Here is a 21,271-nt window from a genome sequence, read left to right on the forward strand (position 1 = left end):
CCTGGGTAACATCTATCTACTCCATATATAGTTCCCGTGTTGAGCTACTATTCAGTGCAACATTAGTTTACACAGGAGCGTGTATCATTGCTTGTTAATGGCACTGTTATATCACACGAGAATAGATCATTAGTGAGTTATGCGATATAATGTAGCCGCCATTGAGATGGGCAGCGTTGTGTCCGGCATATTTGATAAGTCCGGCTCGTCACACGGCCACCATGCATGGCACCTTTGTGACCATTGCTTTTGCATTGCGATATTGTAGTTAAGAAACGAGATAGTCTGCCCTGTGCATGGGCCTTGATATTCATCTGAGGGAATGCACATTAGTTTACCCGTAGTGTCGTGTTTATCCAAGGTCCACTTTTCCGGGCAATAGTCTGAATATCTCCTTCGACACATGACGCATGGCCAGTTTGCCAAGCATCTAGTAGCCCATGCTATTTTATCCTCTTCTGGCATATTGCGATATACTAAGTTGTTGCCCATGCACGGCCCTATGTCATTGTGAAATGTGATAAGAGTATGCAACGCCATAGATTCCATGGCTCGTTTATTACCTACCTGTGTATCCTGCTGGCGGTATGCACGTGTTTTCTCCGTCCTTGGTTACTATATGTTTGAAGCCCTAGGAATGCATTAGTGTCTCACTTGGATGTTATGTACCAATGGTGTCTAGGATTTCCATACTTACCAGTGGGCATGGTTTACTGTAGTCTCGTTGGCAAAGGTTTATGGTATTCTCATGTTTGGCATCGGACTTACGTTTCCTTTCATCGACGTCTTTGTCTGTAGCGTTTGTATAAGTGAATTATAACGTACCCCTAGGATGCTTATGTTTAATTTCCTCTGCACGGCGCTCGATCAGTGGCATCAGTTCATGTGTTAAATTATGTGCGTTTGGCAGCAGGTCTGGGTTGTCTTCTTCTAGGTTTAAAGTACCCGTAGTAGCCACATGAGCCGTAGATTGCGATACATCAAGGTTAGGATCATCAGCGAGCCTTGGTGGTTCCTTCTGTGAATGTATAAGTTATGCCATTGAAGCGATCACATATAACAACAGATTATGCACACATACCTCTGTATCCACGTCACCAAGGACATACACTGTTCCCAGTACATATATAACCGATAACAGTATCATCTTCAGACGTCCAAGTCGTATAACATATAGGCTGTATCAATGTGTAAACTGTACGGCGTTCAACTGGTTTCCAGGTTACGATGTGTAGCTCCAATGAACGTGAGCGTCATGTTTCAAGTATGTATTTGACCCCGAAAGCTCTATAGAATGTTTATAGTTCAATAGAGCTTTGTGTTATGTGCCTCATATCACACACTATGTTGATGTCGTTGTTACCGCAGAATAATGCGCGATAATATAGACTCTGGTTACTTTTACCGAAACATAGACTTGATTATAGTGCGTATATTCTTGTCTACTGTCTATCTGTGTTAATGTATGTTATGTTTACCATTTGAGTGTATCACACATTCCAACGTCTTTCGTGGATAATAGCGCTCAACTATCTAGGATCCCAATGTAATAGACTCACGAAATACGGTAGTGGATATATCAATATTTACCCCGCTGTAGATTTAATGTTTATCATAATTACACCAGCGATGTAAGGTCTAAGGCATTCCATTTATTATATCACGTTTATATGTGTGCTGTATATTGCTTTTCCTATTATAATGGCATATAACGCTTTCACTGCGTTGATCATATGTGACTATGGATACACTTTGTGGACATATCAATATCAATGCAGCTAGCGTTATTGATTAATGTACCGTTTAGATTGCCTAGGGTAGCGCTAGTGTAATGATTATTACGATATATTGTTGCTACCCAGTTGCTTTATTACAACGGCCATGTTGTAATCTAGCGAGTGGAGGTCCCTGGTATCGAGTAAGCAGTAGTTATGGCAACACCCTAGATTCAATTATATTTATATAATTACCAAATAAATTCTTGTTTACTTTACAATTGGTTCCCGTTAATAAACTATGCCTTCTGTAGACCGGGTACTGATATGAGGTTGATTATGACAGTGTTGTATTCCATGGCCACGATTAATATGTATATATTTGGATAATCACTACAAATAGGCCATTAGGTTTTTTGTTGCTGCCTTTTTGGGGCAATTGCATCTATATGGATCACGCCGATTTATTCTACACATTTGAGCTGGATTCATATTTACTCAACTTGTTATTGGATTAACTACTGGTATTTCTATCGCCTTTTGCAATGTTATATGCGTTAATTTGAGGATTAGGTTTTGTCATCTGGCTGATTATGCTTATAGTTACTTGGTTTCCGATATAAGGATTCTATATGTGCTGAGTCAATAGGGTGTTTGTGTGACTTTAGCGTCATCTATTACGTGGAATCCAAGATGGGAGGACCTCCTAAGCCTATGATGATGCCTGATATGGCGCCCATGATGCCATTTGACATGAGTCGTTTTGAAGGCCCGGGTATGATGCCACCTATGTTCCCTTTTCAGGTGCCGCCTATGGGTATGCCTGGTATCCCTATTCCTCCTCCGCCTGCTCCTCAGCCAATGGTTCCTGAGAGCGATGAGTACCAGATTGAGATGGCTGCTATGGCGGACGAGATGATGCATCAAGGCATGTATGTGCAGCCTCCTCCCGTTGCACCGCCGTATGTACCACCTACTCAGCCTTTACCACCTCAAGTACCATCACCTCATTTGGTCCCTGCACCCCAAAATGAGCCATTTACCGTCGTTGAGCCATACATGGCGGCTGAGATTGCATCAATTATGCACACGCTTACATCATCTCAGTTAACCCATGCGCTAGCTGCATTCAAGTTGTTTCACGACAAGTCGCCAATTAATGCTAAACGCCTGTTGATAAACAACCCACAGCTGGTTTACGCATTGCTTCACGCTCAGTATATACTGGGCAACGTTGACGAGCAAATTATGAAACTATGTGGGCCTGATCAACATATGACCCGTCTTAATCGCAAGGAACGTGCTAATGCTAGATCTAAGGGCAGGCATGCTATCGTTGTTGAAGGTTCGGATGACTCCAGTGCTGATATCGGTGACACATCAAGCTCTCACGGAGTAACTGCTGGCCGCCATAAGGAACCTAAACCTAAAGACAGTGGAGCGCCACCGCGCAAGGGTTCTAAACCTATGGAGGCTGAGCATAGACCGGATATGCCTCAGGAGGGTATGCAACAGGGTACAATCCCTCAAGATCAGGGTGCTGCTACATCGGGAATTGTACACAACAGGGGTCAACCAGTACCTCCTCCTCCACCACCTCACGATCCGGCTGTAACTGCATCCCAGGCAGCTATGTACCCTCCAGGATCACACGTAGATCCGCAGGCAGGCATCTCTTGTGGTACCATTGAGGATTTGATTCGGGAGGTTCAACCAGCTCCACCGATACTGGTGGAAGAAGTGTTGAAGCACACTGAGATATTGACAAAGTAAGTTGATGGTTACTTAATAACACTTTTCAGCATACAACGCGCCACATTAGCGGAGATGCAGTCATGGCCGCCCGAGCAACGTCTCCAGGTGATGTCGATAAAGCTTGCCTTACATCACCGCGGCATATCGATAAACCTATAGATGCGATATAGTTAAATCTAATTAGATTATCTGTTCGAAATTGACAGTTATTTGTTGTTTGATTTATACACTGGGCTGCTGTGTGCCTTGTGTACACACTTTAGAACAATCTGATGGAGAAGATTTTGGAGTTCCCTAGCACCGATTCGCCGGTTAACGGCGTGGAGATATCACTTCTACAGACGAGTGATGCCCCGGGTTCAGATGTTATCAAAGGATACCAAGGCGGTGTTGCAATTTTCCACCTGTGTTTCACTGCCACAACGCCTTCCACTGACAAGAAGCCCGGGTTTGATCAGAGCAAGTTTGATGTGTTTCCCACTGGCTTTATTACTAACTCTGATGGTGTAAAAGCGGTTATTGGATACTCCGGTTTCTCTGGCAAGTGCGGGTATGTTTGTTTGAATACTGCTGAATCTGTGTAGCGACCTTGTGGAGTATTTTGACCGTTGTGATGACGGTAGTTTACTGTCTGAGGCAGTTGTAGGTTGCGGACCACACAAGGAATTCTGTGCTTCCGATGCCTACACCGTGTCTAAAACAATTGCCAAGGCTATTTCAACTCACCAGTGCAAGCACGCCATCTTTATGGTTGGTGGCTTAGAACCTGTGTTGATCGAGTCTTTGGTCATTGGCTCTTTGAACTGCATTAGTGTTGATCGTAGGTTCAAGAAGGACACTAATGTGGAATACTATTTGGAAAGCCTTCATGTCATTGCGGATGCCATTTCCGAGTTGAACACCTTCCAAACACGCTGTAAGGCCTTTGTGCGTGGTATGCATACTACTCGCGAGCTTGTAACGGCACCTGCAAATTACGCCAACACAGAATCTATTGCCGGGTTTTTGCAAAACCGTCTGACTGGTTTAGGCCTCGAAGTGCGTATTATTGAGGAAGATGAATGCCGTGCTTTGGGTATGGGAGCCTACCTAGCTGTAGGCCAGGGTAGTCAATACCCACCGAAGTTCCTACATGCCATATACCGCAGTAGCGTAAGCGTGAAAACCAAAATTGCTCTCGTTGGTAAGGGAATTATGTTTGACACGGGTGGACTTAACATAAAGAGCGCTGCAAGTGAGATTGAGCTTATGAAATTCGATATGGGTGGCATGTCTACTGTATTTGGTGCCGCTGAGACAATCGCGGCACTCAAGCCGCATGGTGTAGAGGTACACTTCATCAGTGCAACGTGCGAGAACATGGCCGGGTCTAATGCTTACAGACCTGGTGATATCGTCACTGCTTCCAATGGCAAGACTATTGAGGTAGATACTTACAGTAACGATACAAGTTCATGTAGGTCATTAACACCGACGCCGAAGGGCGTTTGACATTGGCAGATGCTTTGGTGTATGCGGATAAGCTGGGCGTGGATTACATTGTTGACCTAGCGACTCTAACTGGCGCTTGCATCATTGCTTTAGGTGGGTTACACTCTTTATGCTATATTTGTTATAGGCTACCAATATGGAGGCTACTTTGTAAATGACGAAAGCTTCCACCAGCGTTTCCAGAAGGCGTAAGTTAATTGGGCTACAAGAAGCGTAATATACATACAGGTTGAGCGATTCTGGTGAGTTGGCATGGCGCTTACCGCTAGCTCGTGAGTACAAGGAAGGTCTGGAATCCAAGGTCGCTGATCTGAGCAACTGTAACTACACTGCCAAGGCAGGTACCGTTATGGCCGCTTTGTTCTTGAACGAGTTTGTGGAAAACGCAAAATGGATACACTGGGACATTGCGGGCACAGCTTTTGACAAGTCCACTGGCCGTGGTACTGCATATGGTTTACGTACAATTGTAAACCTTGTGCTTGACATGGCCGAGGAATGAATATAAACCTGGTAACATATATGTCTAGTTAAATTAGTAACGGAATGACCCATGGTATGCTGGCTTTTGACAGGGTGGAACCCAGTGATCAACACGGAGCTATATGTATCCTAGAATGGTAACATTAATTACAACATTTCTAGTACGTATTTACGACCGATGTGTAGCCTATATACTGTGTTTTAGGTGCGGTAGCCAATATTGGCGGTGCGGTGCAGTGAGGGTAGTTGAGCCTGATGACTTTGGTAATCTTGATGCAGTTCGTTTGTTGTGAAATAAACAACCCAAACGAGTGTAACTGTGCGTGGTGTGTATATTGATGCTAGAGGTATATATATATTCTAATGTAGTTTATCAGTCCCATTGTGCGAATTTGCGCAAGGTATAGGTTTTTACAATGTCAAGCGTTTCTACTTGCAAGTTGGATAAAATAGCCCACGAAATATTTGCAAATACGTTACGTGCTCCTTACACCTCACCTCGTGATGGAGTCCCTGATTCTCGTAGGCTTCGTTACGCCGATATCGTTGCGTCGTTGGCACATAAGCTTAGTGACCCGAGATCTGTAAAGCTCAACTTGCTACGCTTACCCGAGCTTCGAAATGTGTCCAATGATGAGATGGATTTTTTGAAGGCTGCGGTGCCCATGTTGGTTTCTGCTGCCCGGCCATATAATACCCAGTATAACCTGGATAATGGTACAGCACGATTATATACCTGGGCGGGATGTGGAGGTGCTGTTGTCTCAGGTTGTAACAACGATGTTTCGGAACTACTGATATCACCTCAGGCGTTTAAGAACACCCTGCTGAAGCTGCTCAACGGAAACAGTGACGACAATCGCGTGGTTACCATACGTGAGCGCGTATCTGGTGTTCCATGGTTTAATTCTATAGATACCGTAGAGAACGAACCCGTGAATGAAGATGTTGAATGCACTTTCAAGCCAAAGATCAACAAATATCCGCGTTACCTTCATTCAGCTCCCAAACTGGCATACCCTGCAAACAGCTTACCCGGTCAGCTAAAGAGGGTTTTGGATACCCCTACGCACGTAGATGAGCCCATGGGTTACTACGGTTACGATGATATGGATTATGGCTCACCCTTCAACAATACTTGCCCTTTGGGAGCATCACATGATGATACCAAGCATTCACGTTCTTGTGAGCCTAGGAAATGCACCGATGTTGTATGCTCTAACACATATACTAGCCGTACTCCTCGCACCAGCAGTGGTACAACATATAGACCAACACCTTTAATGTTCCAGCATCCTTGGATTGGTGGCGATCTGGATAAACTTAATGCCGACATCGATGCTGAAGTTGACGCTATAATGGCTGGTATGCCATCTATGCGCAGGCCATATACTGTGAAGAACACATGCGCTACTGATCCGTTATTGACGTATGTTGTTTACCACTGTTAATAATTGCTATTAGGTGGCTGGATGAGACCCGTGGAGAGTGTCGATCCAAGATCACCAAAGGCAACAAGGGCTTCCATGCAGCTGAGGACTACAATAAAGAACAACTGAGGTACGTATATAGTTTACAATTTCATATATTAACAGTTACTTGACTCCAATGCGGAACCATATATGTGCCACCGTAGAACGTGATCCTGCATCACCCCAAGCATTTAAGGATACCCTTAGAGGTGGGTATATCTACACTGGTATGAACTTTTCTACCGAACCCGAGACCCCTAGTAGGGGTGTGGGTTCAATGAAGCAATGCGACTATGTCATACCAAGTAAGATGCCACTGCCTTCATTTGCCCGCCGCAGCGCTCGTGGGTTCTACCGTGGCTCAAAGCATAATGGTGACGTATCGTCCTTGGATATGATAGAAGCCCAGCTGGCTCAACCGTCATTAAACATCAGGAAAATGCTATGTTAATCCCGAAAACGCTTCCGTGGGTTGCTAAGCACATATCACAATGCGTTTAAAGGTGGCTATGAAAACAGTTTTGTTATATCAAGTGAATTGGATTTCTTTTCAATACGCGTACAGTAATTCGCTAATGAAGTGGACAACGATGCTCGTAGTGGTTATAATATAACAATAAAAAATCAACAATGAAGTTCATGGTCCCAAAGGACTCTATAGAAAAGCACTCTTATGAGTCGAACAATAACTTAATGTATAGTGTAAAGCATTGCTTATGAGTTTCTAAATGGATGCTTTACTGCATTAATACAGGGAACCTTCTACATGATTCCCCTATGAAGTTGTATATCTACGACGTTAGACATCGTCGTTTCGTGCTGCCTAGGCAACCTCTCCATGAAATATATACGCTGATGGGAAACGCAAACAACACATCGTGACTGAAACGTTACGTACTACTAAGAGTATGACCTAGCATATGAAACCGAGTTTGCAAGCACTAGGTCTGACGGCCAGCGTCCCGTTTCAGACACATAGCCTAGTAACGCCTGCCCAAAGGCAAAGCATTGGCAGAAGTTTGGTAACCCCCACCGTATCGGTGGCCGTAGCCGCCTCCATAGCCTCCCCACCTTCTGTGTTCGTTTCCGCCACCAGAACGCTCATTAGCCAGTTTAGACAGCTCCGGACTTATTTGTTGCTTGGCCTCACGCATCAGCTTGACTAGCTCCCGAGCAACACGGTTCTTGTCAGGGGTCAGGAATGTGTAAGAGGCACCCTTATTACCACCGCGACCCGTACGACCGATTCTGTGCACATAGTCCTCAATCTGGTTCGGAAAATCAAAGTTAATCACAACCTTCACGTCGCGTACATCGAGGCCACGGGATGCCACATCAGTAGCCACCATTATAGGATGCTTTCCTGACTTGAATTCATTCAATACCCAGTTACGCTCCTCCTGCTTCTTGTCACCATGTATGCTCAACGCTGGCCAGCCGTCAAGGCGGAGCTCCTTGGTAATTGAGTCAGCAGTTTTCTTGGTGTCCGTGAAGATAAGAATCTTGGTGCCTTGACCAATTTGACCCAAAATCTTCTTAAGCTGTGAGCGCTTCTCGTGCTCTTCAATGACAAATACCTCCTGCGATACGTTGTGGCATGTCTTGAGGTCAAGGGAACCGACATTAATGTGAACTGGCTCCTCCCTGCAAAGGTCATGAGCCAGTGACTGTACTTCCCGGGGCCATGTAGCAGACCACATTAGAGTTTGCCTATCGGGTCTGATTTGACTAACAATCTTCCTGATTTGTGGCTCGAAACCCATATCAAGCATACGGTCAGCCTCGTCTAGTACCAGGTATGTTACCCTCCTGAGGTTAGTGACATTAGACTCCAAAAAGTCAATTAGCCTTCCCGGACATGCCAATAAGATCTCCACACCGCGCTTCAATTCATACATCTGTTGGCGCTTGGGAACACCTCCATAGGCTACAGAACTCTTGATACGAGAACTTGCTCCAAACTGTACACACTGCTGTCGAATTTGCTCAACAAGTTCCCTAGTTGGTGCAAGAACCAGCACAATAGGTCCATCACCAGGCCTCAAAAGATGTTGAGCGTTAATGTGAACCACTGCAGGTAATAAAAATGCAAGTGTCTTTCCAGAACCAGTTTCAGCGATACCGATGACATCACGGCCAGAAAGTGCGATAGGCCAACCTTGTACTTGAATTGGCGTAGGAGCAGTGAATCCAGCTGCTCTAATAGCTTTCAAGATGTAATCCGGAAAGGAAGTATGTTCAAATGAAACCACGGGTTTAGGGACATCACGTCCAGCGATAATAGTAATCTCCCTCTCTTTGCGCACACGATCAACGTCTGCAGAGGACATGGCACTCACTTCACTGTGCTCCTTATAGAAGTTCTTTTCAAAGGCAACCAGTGTCTCCTTTGACCAGTCAATAGTTGATAGTCTGCTGCCAAGCGCACCACTGTCATAACCATGCGATTGCTGACCGAAGCCACGGTAACCACCACTGCTGCTACCATACCCACGGTTACCACCGTAACCGCGAGAACCACCCCCGTAGGAGCCACGGGAGTCATTATTGTAATAAGGGGCGCTCGACATTGTGTATTGAAATCTTGTTAAATGGGAAACTTGCTACGTTTTTATAAAAATGATAGTCCTAGGTGCTATAGTAACACGCCAATAGGCCTACGTCAAAAGTCTACTATGTATTCGGTCCGTTAATATGGACGCGTTCTATAGTGTGGGTACAGCTATATATGCTGAAGGAGTCGTTTCAATGCGCTTATGTGCTAACTCTTAGGCTTGCCTATATTAAGTGGCACTCGCCAAAGTTATGGCTGTTTACAGGGTCAAATGACATTACCCGGGCATTTCCAACGATAAGCCCCAAAGTCAGAGCTGCTGTTGTTTTACAGGAGCGCTACCACAGTAACATCACGATTCTCCGTTTGACAGTTTCACAGGGCGCTCAACGGTAGAACTTCAGGCACATATAGCTATATTTCTTGTAATTTATATAGCACAAGTATTAAAATGGCTGTTACATGGGGTGGATTCCAGTCATGACCCCAGGCCAATGGTCCAGGGATACCCCTAATACTCGCTATCAATGGCACATTACATTCATCTGGTCACACATTGACGCTATAAAACACCTTGGAGCCTGCTGCATAGTTTGTTATTCAATTGCAGTCGAAAAGTGGCTATTCTGTGTGGTCGCCTCAGGCGACCAGCGAGTTCCCATCGACACCGTGATATAGCCATTAAGTTTGTACGGTATATTAGAATGGGTTGATAATAAGCAATATAGCTTGTTTAGTTATTGCCTAGCATAGCAGTTATGCTGTTTAGTTGCTTCAGCCAATCACTTCGCTCTAAAGTGTGTATATATACTCGGTTCTTCGTAAGCCTACCTTCCCTATCTGGCTTGTTTGATTGATCCCCAGTATTGGCATTCTTCGGATCAATGGCCATAGCTATCAGCCTGGACTCATATTTTGACTATTTTATAACACCTACAGTGGACCCTGCTCGTTCACTTCCTTGGCGTACTGGTTGTATAAGGGCGCGCCTGGCGCGCAGACGTATATGCTAATGCCATTACCCATAGTAGCAACTCCAATCTGAATGTTATTACAACAGTAAACATCAACATACTCTCTGCTTCTCCTGGAAGTAGGTGATGTAGTCCCGGAAATCCTCGGTATTCTCGACGCGCTGCGCCTTGAAGTAAAATACTACGCTCTCTATTCACTTATATCAGTCACATACCTGCGATATGTGAGGTCTTCTCTGCATCTTCCCATTTAAGACGGTGGGTGATATTGACCACATCGGTACCGCCGGATAGTACAACATCCAAATTGCCCATTAAAGGTACAGCTACTGTATCCACTTGCTTCTTGCCATTGCGAGCGAGTTTACCCGTCCACAGTTGCTGCAATGTGTGATGTTAACGTGAAAAAATGCATACCTTCTCTTCTATACGTCGTGAAGAAGCCGCCCTAGGAAGGGAGTTATCGCGTCTACCACTGCGCCTCTGCGGTGAAGATTTGCTCGTTGGATGGTCCACGCCACTTCCAGTATCATCGATTGACCCTGATCTATCGTCTATATGGTATGGGTCTGGAATATGGGTTCTTGTATCTTGATTGACCCTAGAACGACGACGACCAGTTGCCGAACGCGATCCGTGATATGGTCCATCGTCTTCTACTTGATGTCTAGCAAATATATGCGGCGCTTGAACACGCAGGAAATCGCACAGTCGAAGATCCATTTTATCGACTATATATCACGCTTGGTGTGTGGCAGGTGCTTTTGTGAACTGCGGCACCTCACTTCAAGTCTACACCGCAGACTTCCTTGCGATAGCAACGAACAACTGATAGATACTCTCCCAATATTTGCCTTGAGATTATAATCTACATATTATAGTGGCGCTCTACTTCAGTTTTACCTCAGGATGGAAACCCCGTTGTCGAATACTTTGAATTACATCCGGGATATCATTGCGTTTTTCAAGCAGCTGGATATATATGGTTAATATATGAACAACCTACGAGGTAGAATATGCCATTATTGGAAAGGTATTGCTGCACTGTTTCATTAGTGTTGTAAGGACCTACTCCAATATCCGCCAGGAAGCGATCGATTATTTCCCTTCCCATAAATCCACCTTCCCATGCTCTATCAATGGCAGATTTGGGGTTTCCTATTTCCTCCGAGGGTACATATGGCTGCAATATATATAAACTATACGGGGTTAATTAAGCCAAATACACTTGCGCTGCATGGTGACATAGTTGTATATTATTGTGGAATAGCTTGCCCATAGTGATGGACATTTGCAGTACCGCGAGATATGAGTCAGCTCAAGTAGATAAACTTACCGGGTTAAACATCACCATGTCTAATACTTCCTGGGAACGCTGAGGCAAAAGGGGAAGGAACATATCAGCCGTCATAGTATCAGCGCGTTCCACAACTTTATTCCTTTCTAGAGTCTCCACGGTTGCCATGGTAGCTGCGGGATTTATATCCACTGTTATCACGAACGGTATAGTTCGATGAGAACCAGCATCCGGTGACAGTTTACCACAACGTTGTAGCAGCTTTATAAAATATGTAGAGATATATCCACTACCACATCTAAAATTTATACAGCAAGACATAGAATCTTACCCAATCTCCATAACACAGAGCATGTTTTTCGATAGAATGTAGTCGATATCATTTTCTAGCGCCTCTATGAAAAGGAAGGTATCTTCACCGGGGCAATAGACACTGTCACGGTACACACCAAACTCTACATGAGTGCAATCCAAGCGAATATGGTAATCAGAGCTGCCCATGATGTTGGATGTTGACAAGGGGTATACAGTATATGTCAACACATCATAGTCAATGAATTTTTACAAATAACACGAAACATACACACACATATAGTACCACGAAAAACAACTAAATCTATGCAATAACCCGGGAAAAAAGTATATTACATTATTAACGAATTTCACGAAAGATGATATGTGATATACATCCCGAAAAGGCTAATGGATTCCAAAATAACATTTGAAATATTATTATCTAATATTCCTAACAGTAGTTCATGCAGCCGTTTCCTTAATACGAGCCTGCTCCTGCTTTATAATCGTGCGTTCAATTTCATCACGCTGCGGTGGTATAAAAAAGTTGATACAAATCAAAATACATATATCTAGATACTAAAACATACCAACATACAGTGGTGTAGCCACGTAAACCTGTCTGAGATAATTTCGTCCATGTTGAGTTTCTTATAGCGACGCGTCCAGTATGCTTGCTGAGGAACATGAAAATACAATTATAAAATAGGATTAGTCAGACAAATATTAACCAAGTAACTAAGGATACCGTAGATCAACATACCTTGCAATAGTTGTAGATATAAGGTGATGCGATGATGCTTAAGCAAGTGATGCCGAGTAATCGGCTTCCGCGCTTGGCGTGTGATGGCGACATTTGTTTTTTTCGGACCAATATATATAATGTATCTTTCGTTATTATATATAAGCTGTAGGGGCAATTCCTCTTGGGTCAGATGACATACATGATCACCCCCTTCAGAAGGTTATTACACGTTTATATATTATACAGTAATCGATTTCATTTTATTTTTAACACCAATTTGATCAACAATTTGGCATCTAATATGTGTAGCACAATTCAAGGGATATTAATATACCGCTCTGACATTTGATGCGTTACACACCTTATTGTTCCCTATGTCATATTTTATATTGATATATGCAATGTAAAATCTTGAAGTAATACACATATCCAATAGTGTTTCACCAACAATTGCCGTTTCGTGAATCTGAGTTAACCACAGTATATTTACGCGTAAAGACACAACTAAGCCTACAAATACTTATGCCTCACAGTTGCATAAAAATGCTCCATTGTCGCTGTTTTCATAATTGGAGCTTAATACTCTAGTAGTATTATCACAGAAGCCCGGGAAGGGCGCTTTATATTTTATTTTATCGCAAGAGGATGATTTACCCGCTGCGCAAGTGCGCGCTTTCACAATCTCAGCGTAGAATCTTGCAGAAAAGAGCTAATCTACGATTTTATGCAACTTCCGCTGACGCTGAGCCGCTGGTGAAACCATGTGCGTTCAGTAGATCGGACTGGGAGCGCCGACGTATACAGGAAGAGGCCACTTGCGCTGACTCAAGGGTGGATTCTGATGGCTGGCAGTCTCTTATGCGTAGCCAACGTGGCTTTGGTCGGCCACATACACATAAGAGCAAAATTGGTACTAGTTTTATTGCCCGTCTTCAGGTATTTTGCGTTACATAAGGTACAATGTTTGCAGAATGTAAACAACAATACACCGGAAAGTGAGCTTAGGAATCTGCTGGTAGAAATATCACTTCACATCGATGAGTTAAACGAGTACGAACTGGTGGATATTGGATATTATTTAACTAGAGTGAATTCGCCAGAATGCCCGCTGGTCGTAGAACCCATACTGCATCGCTTCTTTTCATTACCCGAACGACATTCTTGTTTAAATGGAGTATACATTCACAGGTAGGCCGCAACACCTGATGTTATATTAGTTGTAGGCTCCTGAGAACCATGTTTATCTACCAAGACGTGACATATCGCGTATGGGTCTATGAGATTGCTCAAATCGTCGGATTGAAACATAGGCACATGCTTATGCGTGACGTGCAACTGGTTATTGATGATCTATCGCTATTTTACGATGCAGCTGCACAGGGCGCTTTGACCAAGTTTGAAGGGGTGCTCATTAAACGTGCTAACGAGTTAGAGATTAATCGTTTACCATTAGTCATCCATGCCTTAGGTAGGTTGCAGTCGTTACACATAAATATACATCTAGGCCGCTGCGGATATAATACTGTTGATGTAGCTCGTGTGGTTCATGAGATGTACCTTGCTAAGCGCGGGCATCCTGATTTCTACAAGTGTCATCTTATAGGCTTGTTGCTCAAGGGATACGCTCAATTCCATTTTCATCCTGGGATGCATTTCATGGACGATGCGTGGATGCATATACGCGATAGTGTAAGTACTGCGGAGTTCAAGTACCTATCCTGGTTGTCTGAGTCTTTCCTTCGAATGCGTCTTGTAGATCACGCGCCGTTAGTGCTGGATGAGCTTTTAAAGAAACATGAGCTATTGAGCCATCTAGAATACACAGATTTCATATCGGGATGCTGGTCTATACAAACACATATACTATCACGGGAGTTTGCCAAGTACCTTGTACCGGGCTCAATGTGGCAGTTGGATGCATTATCTCCGGATGAGCTAACCAGGGTATCCAACCCCAACACTTTGCGCACGCTGTATCGCTATTACCACATGTTGTTGAGAGCAGTCATGTGCAACATGGGCACCAAAATATATGGCTCCACACCACCGTATAGAGCTACGCAATTCGAGCTGCTGACTCGTTTGCTGGTGATATATCCTAATCCTAGGGATTTTAGGGATATATTGCCATTACGAAAGTTCGACGCCGTATACCCCAAGATAGAGATACCAGGTAATCGCCATGTTCCTAAGCTCGGTACACTGGAGTTCATTTTTCAGGATTATAGTCCATTAAGAGCATCACGTTTCTTTGGTGAGGGGCATGATCTTGAAAGCGCACTGTCTAGTACGCTCTCTGAGGTTGCGGATGTTGATTTCATGGAAATAGATTTGAAACACAATTCACCTTGGGTAGATGCAACTACTTCCAATGGACCTAATGAGGACACTATTCACGGTTTTGCATCATGTGGGACCAATAAGGTCGATCCTGATGAAGTATCTCCGGTGGGATCTGAAGACCAACCACTGCTAACACCGTTGCCAGCAATACTCAAGACATACCTCCACTCTATATTCTTTAGGACACCTGCGTTGGCGCCAAGAGGTATACGCATATTGCTACAGGGACTAGTGAGGATCCATTTTGAACTCAGGGAAGATTGCATTGTAGAACCTGACCTGCTCCCACATGTGAAAACAAAACATTACAACCGACCGCTTTCACATGCTATAGTACGCGAGGTTTATCGCAAGCTAGCCTGTTACAACACTGATGACTTGCTCATCACACTTTACTGCATGTTACAGTTACGTATGTTACACCTGGAGTTAGCACCTACTATGCTACAACAACTTACGGGAATGTGGGCTCACCAACTGGAAGATGGCCTGCTGAATTGTGCTCAGCGTGAACATGTAAGAGTGTTCTATGAGACTTTGTTACACAATGAGCCTGAGGTATACACAGGGCTACGTGGACAGGCGCTAGATACGATACTGCAATACTGCCCGCTTCCAAATATTACAGCTTGATGTACCCTAAGGTAACACAACCTATTAGCATATATCTCTATGAGAAAAATTAAGATCTTTTACTACAGTCTGTTGTATCGCGCCATTACTGCCAATACGTTGGCTGTCTCTAGTGAACTCAAGCTAATTCCTGAGTCCTTGAGCCAATACCCTAATATGAATCTGTTAGGGTGTATACGTGATGTCGTTGCAGGTCTATAGTCTTTGGAATCCAAATTAGATTCCGTAATATCAAAATCCATAACGCTAGAATCATTGCCGTCTGTTAGTGCATTGCCATGGCGGGTTTCCTCGCCGTTGTCAGGGTACAGCACTTCGTCAGCCCAAATAGAACGTACACTTCGGTGCTTAGAATAAGAATCACAGAAACGAATGAAATCTTTAGGGAAATTCGAATTCATTTGGTCGGAAACCGTTGTGTGGTATTTACCCAGGAGGTCGACAGTCCTTTTAACCGCCGACTTACAAAAGTCACTACCACCATAAACAGTATCACACGTATATAACCTCTTGGCTATCCATTGATCCACTGTATCCCGGATATCATGCGGATCATCTTGCGGTGTCGATTTTTCCTTGGGTGGCTGGGATAGAAGTTCCTGTAAAATGTAGGACTTGTATATATGAACCAATTGCGATGCATTGTGTTTATTAAGGACTATGTTAGTGTCGCGAGGGATGCATAGGGCCATAGAACCCATAAGATTACATGGTTCTATATAAAAATTTTCTGTCTTTTCACCTGACATTCCAGATTCGTCAATATAAGTAGCGTTAAGGTATCCCGATTCTGCAAGACCATACCCCAAACAACGCTCTGGTGTAAGGACTTCATGTAAATTCCATGCTGTCCATATCAGGTCAAATGGTAACTTCTCAATGTTACCAATGGGAACGCTGAACATGAAACCAAGGTCTTTCACTTTCAAGCTAGCTAGAGTAATGTAGTCCAATAGACTATAGTAATCACCCCCAATAGCTTTCTGTATTACATCATTACGTAGAGATCGCTTAAAAGCATTGGATTTACAAATGCCGACGAAATTCAACCCGATGTTGTGAACGTATAATTTATTATCAAGTAGCGATCCGAATGGGTTGTAGCTAAAACAGTTGCCATTCCATGAAAGGAAGTGTTTAATGTATCCAACGTCACCATAAAAAATTGACAATAAAGCCGAATGATTTTGGTAAAACTTCGTCGTCTGGGCATACAGATACGATGGATTAATTACACGAAACCATTCGACGATGGGTTTTACGTGTTGTCGGTAGTATAAAATATGCGTCCACCACTGACTAACATATGACATGCAGAATGCAATAAAAAAGCCAAATATTATACTCAACATCGTCAGACGCTCACGATCCTTTTTGCAGTGGGCGATTCCAAAAAAACAACTGTTTAGCGTTACTGCACTCTTGATAGCAAGCAGAATTGAAAACATTCTACTGGTAATATGCAGCCATTCATCACGCGTGATGATGTACAAGCTCCAAACAAAACAAAATATAACGGCTAATAACCAAACCACGTCAAACACACGAAGCCAGTCGCTTAGCGATATCATGGGTGTATATTTTTTCCCCACCCTTTTAACAAGTTCCTGTGTTATTGGTAATAACAAGCTACGTTTCTCCGCATCCATGCCGCTTAGGCACTTTGCCAGTGTTTTATCCACATTATTGAGGCGGTCACATGTCTGATTAATCGCATTAACTAATTTTGCGATATTACCGTCAATATAGTTGACGGCCACGCCATGCTTCGCAGAAAGCTGGCTAATCTGCTTTACTATATCTTTGATATCTTCAATCGCTTTGTTATAAGTTTCTCCATTTTCATCCATATAGTGCTGCAGTTTACATATGGTTTCACACTGCTTGGAATAACGTTCTTTTAAAACTCCTTCGACTTCTGAAAGTTTCATGCAATAATTATTGTATTCGCAGTTCAACCAACTAAGGCATTCTCTTAGACTACACATTTGCTCTTTAACATCCGTTATTTTGCAGCATAGCGACTTTAGTTTGGAACTAATGCTGTTTCTATTATCTGTTTCCTTTCCTTTCTCATCTGAGCACATGTTCATGAGCATAGACAATGAGCAATTACATTCCGAAATTAGAGTAGAAATAGGCTTGTTGTATATGCATTTCCCCATGTAACCTGTAGTGTCTTCGTTAGTACATTGAACAGGGTTGGGACTACTTTCCTCACTGCTGCCATTAATATGTTTAGTAATCTGGCTGATGATGCACGCTAATGATTTGCAACATGGATTCGAGCACGATTTGCCAGTACTCATGGTTGACTCCCCATGACATTCACCAATAGTACAGTTATAAAGAAGAAGTCCGAGAATCGCTTTATTATCGCTCTGCTCTTTGCAAAAAGCTTTCCTATTATTCGACTTCTGCACGTCAGAAAATGATCTGAAGAATGTTTTCAGTTCAGAGCAAATATCATTTATGCATTCTATTTTCCCGGTGGTGCTTGCTGGACATAATTTCTCTAACTTTTCGGTCAGGTCTTTTAGACAGTTAGACATTTTGTCAAAACATGTAGATAAGTTTTCATTTTCCTTTATACCGAAAAGATTACTTACCCCTTTAACTATCTCCATTGTACATCGATCTACAAGGCCGTTTTCATAGATGTGTTTGTACAGACATTTGCACTCATCTCCCTTGTGTTTCTTTGAACACCACATACAACGGTTGGGAACGTTAATCTTATTTGACTCGATATATTGTGATAGTGCGTTAAAGTTCCTTGAAATAGGCACCGGCCGATTCAACAACTGATCTACCATATCTAACTTTTCGGAGCTATAATTGACGTTTGTCCATAACGCAGTTAAGTCTTCAGGTTTGGCAGTGGATTTTTTACTGTTTCTCAGTATAGTAGATAGGAGTGTTATTGCATCTCCTAGGAGAGTGTCACCGGTATTATTAGATCGCACTGTGTCATGATACCATCGGGATAAAATTTCATATAGCTGATGAGAATATTTGCAACAGTTGCACGTCTTATTCTCCTTTTTACATAAACAGTTGCCATCGTCAGACGAAACGCTTGATCTCATTACTTGGATGTAACACGATATCAATAGTATTAAACATCTTATGGTAGACAAACCTATAATTCCACTTTCGAAGCCAATGCTCAATTGTAATATGATTGTGGGTGCGCTGCACTGTATCTCGTGAAGTACCGCGTAGCATTTACACAACATCAGTAAACAGCTGCAACCACATACAGCTTTCGGATCTAACTTATCGACGTTGCATGGGTTGCATACATAATCAGTAGAGTACTTTGACACCACCTTTAAGATCGTACTTTCCAAGCCACCCATACACTTTAGTAGTAAAATGAGCTCCTCGATAGCACATAACCGGGTGCGCATGACTAAAACCACGACCATTGATCCGTCAAGAACATCACCCGCAGCGGATAAAGAGAACTCTGGTTTGTTGTAATCAAGTTCTGCAGAGTCGTTTATAACCTCTGTCAATGGAGAAACATTAGTAACGCAGATGTCTACCATGCATTTGATCGCTTCTACAATCGATTTCATAGCTGGAGAAAGGGTTTTTTGTGAAGGAAATTGCATCACATTTTTAATGGGAGTAGGTGAACCAGAAGGAGAGGCAGCAACAGTCACAGTGGGCATAGTGGGTGTTACTTCGGCTACCTTATCATTCGTAGTGACGCCTTCAGTGCTGATAGACGATTCAGTAGAGCCACAATGGAAGGACGCTAATATTGACGCCGCTGAAGCTGCACTATTAACTGCGTAAATACAATCAACACAGTCTGCAGAATCGTGTTTGTCCCATGTTGACTTGATGCACTTGCACTTTTTGCAAAAGGCATCCATTTTTTTTTGGAGCGCCTTCATTGGACATTCTTTTGGTAATGACTCTATAAATTCCCCTTCAAGGTTCTTAGAAATAATGTTGCACTTGGTGGTGAAAGAAGTTATAGCTGATAATAAGTGATGCTTAGCAGTGGTAATGTCATCGTTAGTGACTGTCGGATTCTTGACTTCTGAGTCGCATTCATCATATGAAGATGTAGTGCTAGGCCTAGTTAACGCAACGCAACGAGCTACGGTTACCAAGACACTAAGACAGCTAAACAGGTCATTGTCCTCTTTCTCCCAAATGGACCAAAAACCATGAGGCAACAAATACCACGGTTGCGGTTGACGAAAATTACAAGATGATGAAATTTTAGCAATTCGATTATCAAAGCAACGTTTCTTTTCGACCATAGTGAGGTAACTTCTGTCATTAGGTGAACATCCTTCAGCTAAACCAGTATCGTTGGTTTCCCAATCCTCATCAGAATCAGACGACAGATCGCGAATATAGAATACGAATAAGCAAAAGCAAACTATGCCGGTGATTACATGAGAGTACGCATTCACCAACCACAGCCCACTACTCAAAGGAACGCTTAGAATGAATGACGATATGGCAAAACCACAAACATGCGACAAAGCCCAACCTATAGAACACAAAAAAGTGTTTCCTATAACCGAGACGTCCCAGAAATAACGGAAACCAACTTCATTAGACATTTCCAAAAGTGCATTGTAATGCTGACCGGATTCAGTCTGGTAAAATATTGATATTACTGAAGCAGTAAGAAATGCAATAACCGTACAAACAGCAGAATAGTGTCGTGTTATTGTGTATATTCCTTCTAAACGTGCTGCAGCAAGCGTTCGAGATACGATACGACGTGATAAAAGAAGACGAGGAAGGTACGATGACAAACAAGTGCCAATCAAAAAATATAACATATGGCGCATCATCAGTGTTATTTTACTCTTCTCATCCATGTTGAAACATAGGATTACAAAACTTGCAAACAAACAGGAAGAGTAGAAGCTGACAAAGAAGAAGAGGAAGGCAAGAACCCATCGGTGACCAAATGGGTCATGACAGAAGCACAGGTAAACGGTTTGCAGCAACAAAGCACCAGATAATGATGCAGAAAAACGAAATATTGAACATTGTTTTAGACGCCTTACGTTAAACAATGACAATGCTATCATAGACACGACATAGTATACACGCTTTACAAAGAACCACAGACCCTGTGCCTCAAGGTTACCATAGCCTGCAAAACGTAAAAGAACGTATGACTCAAAGTTTAAAAAACCACCAAGAAGGCATGAGCTCGTTCCAATAAGAAAGCATACGGCAAAGCGAAGAACATTCTCATAAGAGGGTTCATTCCACCAAACAGTATCCATTTCCTAGAATGCATTGCAGACATGCTAAATGCTGAGGAATCAGCATTGTAGCTTCAACAGTCCCATGTTAAGCATCATACAGTTACCGAATCCAGTGTACCCATGAGAGGGAGGTCATGAATCAGTGCAATTAAATTAAATGTGTTAGAATAAAACTTTACAAAAAGAAACAACAGGCATATCATCTATAACTAATACCAGCATTTAGTATTTTGGATCTCAGGAAGAGTCCTCAACATTAG

At 43.0% G+C, this 21,271-nt stretch overlaps 10 protein-coding genes across 10 annotated transcripts; 4 read left to right on the forward strand and 6 right to left on the reverse strand.

Annotated features, from left to right (window-relative positions):
* Nucleotides 1–9: 9 nt before the first annotated feature.
* BBOV_II004430 (uncharacterized protein) lies at nucleotides 10–1,297 on the reverse strand. Its single transcript, XM_001609916.2, has 5 exons — nucleotides 1,082–1,297; nucleotides 826–1,018; nucleotides 698–792; nucleotides 568–631; nucleotides 10–500 (listed from the first exon to the last, which is right to left on the reverse strand). The coding sequence occupies exons 1-5, from the start codon at nucleotides 1,145–1,147 to the stop codon at nucleotides 130–132; spliced, it is 789 nt and encodes a 262-aa protein (XP_001609966.1). The 5' UTR covers nucleotides 1,148–1,297; the 3' UTR covers nucleotides 10–129.
* Nucleotides 1,298–2,098: 801 nt separating this feature from the next.
* BBOV_II004440 (Hinge domain of cleavage stimulation factor subunit 2 family protein) lies at nucleotides 2,099–3,659 on the forward strand. Its single transcript, XM_001609917.2, has 2 exons — nucleotides 2,099–3,484; nucleotides 3,518–3,659. The coding sequence occupies exons 1-2, from the start codon at nucleotides 2,409–2,411 to the stop codon at nucleotides 3,627–3,629; spliced, it is 1,188 nt and encodes a 395-aa protein (XP_001609967.2). The 5' UTR covers nucleotides 2,099–2,408; the 3' UTR covers nucleotides 3,630–3,659.
* A 6-nt stretch (nucleotides 3,660–3,665) lies between these two features.
* On the forward strand, nucleotides 3,666–5,508 carry BBOV_II004450 (Cytosol aminopeptidase family catalytic domain protein). Its single transcript, XM_001609918.2, has 5 exons — nucleotides 3,666–4,020; nucleotides 4,055–4,895; nucleotides 4,931–5,054; nucleotides 5,089–5,149; nucleotides 5,190–5,508. Exons 1-5 carry the CDS (start codon nucleotides 3,743–3,745, stop codon nucleotides 5,461–5,463), a joined length of 1,578 nt encoding a protein of 525 aa, XP_001609968.1. The 5' UTR covers nucleotides 3,666–3,742; the 3' UTR covers nucleotides 5,464–5,508.
* A 202-nt stretch (nucleotides 5,509–5,710) lies between these two features.
* BBOV_II004460 (uncharacterized protein) lies at nucleotides 5,711–7,677 on the forward strand. Its single transcript, XM_001609919.2, has 3 exons — nucleotides 5,711–6,873; nucleotides 6,909–7,004; nucleotides 7,040–7,677. Exons 1-3 carry the CDS (start codon nucleotides 5,861–5,863, stop codon nucleotides 7,365–7,367), a joined length of 1,437 nt encoding a protein of 478 aa, XP_001609969.1. The 5' UTR covers nucleotides 5,711–5,860; the 3' UTR covers nucleotides 7,368–7,677.
* Nucleotides 7,678–7,836: 159 nt separating this feature from the next.
* On the reverse strand, nucleotides 7,837–9,936 carry BBOV_II004470 (DEAD/DEAH box helicase family protein). The gene has a single exon (XM_001609920.2). It carries the CDS (start codon nucleotides 9,484–9,486, stop codon nucleotides 7,897–7,899), a length of 1,590 nt encoding a protein of 529 aa, XP_001609970.1. The 5' UTR covers nucleotides 9,487–9,936; the 3' UTR covers nucleotides 7,837–7,896.
* A 227-nt stretch (nucleotides 9,937–10,163) lies between these two features.
* BBOV_II004480 (SPOC domain containing protein) lies at nucleotides 10,164–11,187 on the reverse strand. The gene is made up of 6 exons (XM_001609921.2): nucleotides 10,862–11,187; nucleotides 10,660–10,825; nucleotides 10,546–10,625; nucleotides 10,408–10,511; nucleotides 10,302–10,372; nucleotides 10,164–10,262 (listed from the first exon to the last, which is right to left on the reverse strand). Exons 1-6 carry the CDS (start codon nucleotides 11,165–11,167, stop codon nucleotides 10,204–10,206), a joined length of 786 nt encoding a protein of 261 aa, XP_001609971.2. The 5' UTR covers nucleotides 11,168–11,187; the 3' UTR covers nucleotides 10,164–10,203.
* Nucleotides 11,180–12,298, reverse strand: BBOV_II004490 (methylase-like family protein). The gene is made up of 6 exons (XM_051767768.1): nucleotides 12,073–12,298; nucleotides 11,781–12,039; nucleotides 11,517–11,627; nucleotides 11,451–11,483; nucleotides 11,348–11,416; nucleotides 11,180–11,312 (listed from the first exon to the last, which is right to left on the reverse strand). The coding sequence occupies exons 1-6, from the start codon at nucleotides 12,240–12,242 to the stop codon at nucleotides 11,226–11,228; spliced, it is 729 nt and encodes a 242-aa protein (XP_051623170.1). The 5' UTR covers nucleotides 12,243–12,298; the 3' UTR covers nucleotides 11,180–11,225.
* A 184-nt stretch (nucleotides 12,299–12,482) lies between these two features.
* Nucleotides 12,483–12,911, reverse strand: BBOV_II004495 (putative integral membrane protein). The gene is made up of 3 exons (XM_051767277.1): nucleotides 12,799–12,911; nucleotides 12,626–12,712; nucleotides 12,483–12,563 (listed from the first exon to the last, which is right to left on the reverse strand). The coding sequence occupies exons 1-3, from the start codon at nucleotides 12,889–12,891 to the stop codon at nucleotides 12,498–12,500; spliced, it is 246 nt and encodes an 81-aa protein (XP_051623827.1). The 5' UTR covers nucleotides 12,892–12,911; the 3' UTR covers nucleotides 12,483–12,497.
* A 506-nt stretch (nucleotides 12,912–13,417) lies between these two features.
* Nucleotides 13,418–15,778, forward strand: BBOV_II004500 (uncharacterized protein). The gene is made up of 4 exons (XM_051767616.1): nucleotides 13,418–13,716; nucleotides 13,751–13,968; nucleotides 14,004–14,248; nucleotides 14,285–15,778. The coding sequence occupies exons 1-4, from the start codon at nucleotides 13,426–13,428 to the stop codon at nucleotides 15,754–15,756; spliced, it is 2,226 nt and encodes a 741-aa protein (XP_051623171.1). The 5' UTR covers nucleotides 13,418–13,425; the 3' UTR covers nucleotides 15,757–15,778.
* On the reverse strand, nucleotides 15,721–21,176 carry BBOV_II004510 (putative integral membrane protein). Its single transcript, XM_001609924.2, has one exon. The coding sequence runs from the start codon at nucleotides 21,027–21,029 to the stop codon at nucleotides 15,819–15,821; it is 5,211 nt and encodes a 1,736-aa protein (XP_001609974.1). The 5' UTR covers nucleotides 21,030–21,176; the 3' UTR covers nucleotides 15,721–15,818.
* Between the last annotated feature and the right edge of the window lie 95 nt (nucleotides 21,177–21,271).

Source organism: Babesia bovis, chromosome 2 (assembly GCF_000165395.2).
Source record: "Babesia bovis T2Bo chromosome 2, whole genome shotgun sequence".
Lineage (NCBI taxonomy): Eukaryota > Apicomplexa > Aconoidasida > Piroplasmida > Babesiidae > Babesia > Babesia bovis.